This window comes from Opisthorchis viverrini, assembly GCF_000715545.1.
Source record: "Opisthorchis viverrini unplaced genomic scaffold opera_v5_265, whole genome shotgun sequence".
In the NCBI taxonomy this organism is placed as follows: Eukaryota; Metazoa; Platyhelminthes; class Trematoda; order Opisthorchiida; family Opisthorchiidae; genus Opisthorchis; species Opisthorchis viverrini.
Window position 1 is genome coordinate 196,239 of NW_008751920.1, and position 2,167 is coordinate 198,405.

General features: G+C 48.2%; 1 protein-coding gene across 1 annotated transcript in view; it reads right to left on the minus strand.

Annotated features, from left to right (window-relative positions):
• Positions 1 to 1,794: 1,794 nt before the first annotated feature.
• T265_09222 (hypothetical protein) overlaps positions 1,795 to 2,167 on the minus strand; it is a gene marked incomplete at both ends in the record, with an annotated part of 4,157 nt that continues 3,784 nt past the window's right edge. Inside the window, one exon of the mRNA XM_009175241.1 lies at positions 1,795 to 2,039. Coding sequence (XP_009173505.1) covers positions 1,795 to 2,039 — 245 coding nt within the window. The remainder of the gene's footprint in view (positions 2,040 to 2,167) is intronic.

Consider the following 2,167-nt stretch of genomic DNA (forward strand, 5'->3'; position numbering starts at 1 on the left):
AAAGTCTTTTGACGTCCTCGGCGCGCAGCGGCTAGGTCTCTGATCCGTATCGTAATATGGGGCGCGCCGCAGCATTGCAAACCCGATCCCTGACGGATAAGCTGGCTTCACGCCTACGCCACAGGTGACGCAGGTTCACAAAAGCTGCTCTGGCTTTCCTAATCCGGATGGAAATTTCATCTTTCGTGAGACCACCGGGACTGATACAGCTGTCCAGGTTAACAAATTTGTCTACTACCTCAATCGGTTCATCCGCAAACATAAGGCTAAGCTTCGAGCCCACCCAATCTTGCAGTAGCACTTTACACTTTCCCGATGTAAAGCCTACGCCGAACCATGAGGCGTAATTATTTAGGCTATTTAGTATTGTTTACATTACCACGGGGTCAGATCCAAGAAGAGCTCATCCTCATCATCATCGATAGCATGACATCAGTGTTCAACACGGATGCTTTGCTGCCGTACAACCATGATTTATTTGAAAGCCTTATTGTGAAGAAAAGAATAAAGTTGGACCGGAAAGGTACCCAGTGCTGGCTTATTACGATCATTTCGGGGTGCCTACACTCCAAGCACTCATTCAGGCAATCTAGATAGAAACTGGCAATAAGATCGCCACTGACTTCGGTTGGCAGACATATCTTGCAGCGTCTCCAACCAGGTGCAGTGGGAGTCACGCGGTCCCCATCCTGAGAGGCGTGTAGCACCGACAGCACCCAAACGCTTCGTGATTTCTTTCATATCCCTCTCTCAAGTCACGGATTGGCTACCCCTCTGCGCTCTCTTCGGCCAATGATGGCTAGGCATATGCAACACATGTCCCAGACAACACAGCTTCTGCTTCTGGACACAGTCTTCAATGGAGGTATCCGTTGCACAACCGAAAACTGGCTTTCTAACTGCTTCGTTACGGATTCGCCAACATCAGCCCACACGAGGTATGGTTCTGAAACTATGATTGTCAAACACCTGAAGACGTCTCAGTTCCACTGCTCGAATAAGCCATCTCACAACCATACAACAAAATAGCCGGCTCTGTAGCTTGATTCACATATCCCTTGAGATTCAGGTATACACCACTTTGACGTTATAAGTGTCCCAAATTAGCAAACGCCATTCGAGCCTTGCAGATTCGTGCATAGACCTCATCCGTCACACTACAGTTGGAAATAATACAACTTCGAAGATACGTAAAACGCTTCACAACTTCGAGTGCTTACCCACGGTTTGTAAGTGGCGTGTTCAGTGACTGCATGACCTTACACTTTGTGGGTGCAAAGTGTATATCAAAGGAGAGGATGACTGGTCAGTTCATCCAAGAATGCTTGCGCCTTCTCCTCTTCGAAGATGAGAACGATGTCGTCTGCATATTCCAGATTGACAAGGTTTTCGTCACAGGCTGTTTAAACACCGGGGTTTTGGAGACCTTCCAGAGTTCGTCTCATGATTTCATCGATCACAAAGCTAAACAGGAATGGGGAGAGTGGGCATCCCTGACAGACACTACTTTGTGTGCGGAAGCTTTTCGAGAGCTCGTCGTATACTCTCACGCGTCTGGAAGTCTGGGAATACGAATGGCTTATTATGTTCACGAACTTCCGGGACATTCCTTGGTGGGCCAGCGTGTCAAGCAGAACAGACCGGCCAACCGAGTCAAAAGCGCCTTGGAAATCCAGGGACACGAATTGTGGGTCGCTTCACTTGACGTCTGATAATTCGTCGTATCAAGTTATATTCGGGGCCGGCTGGGATATTTCTCCGTGATTTAAGCAGTGCCACCGTTCAGTCTGATATCTAATGCTTGAGTGCGCCTGGTAGTGCGGTGCCACAGGCTAAATTCCCAACACTATGCAAAGAGGTGGCAATCTCGTTCCAGTATGAGTTTGTATCTGATGGTGGAGCATTTGGAAGAGACTCATTCATTTTTGCATCATCATTGTCAGCTGTAATAACCGCGGGTGGCAATCTCCAGTATGAGTTTGTATCTGATGGTGGAGCATTTGGAAGAGACTCATTCATTTTTGCATCATCATTGTCAGCTGTAATAAATAACTACTCATCGTACAGTGGCTGTAGCTACCGCAGTTTCGTTCGCCGATGTTTTTCTTTGGGGGGGGGGATAGGTACAGTGGGCTGTGAAGTGGGGGGGGGGGGGGGGAAGGGAGCA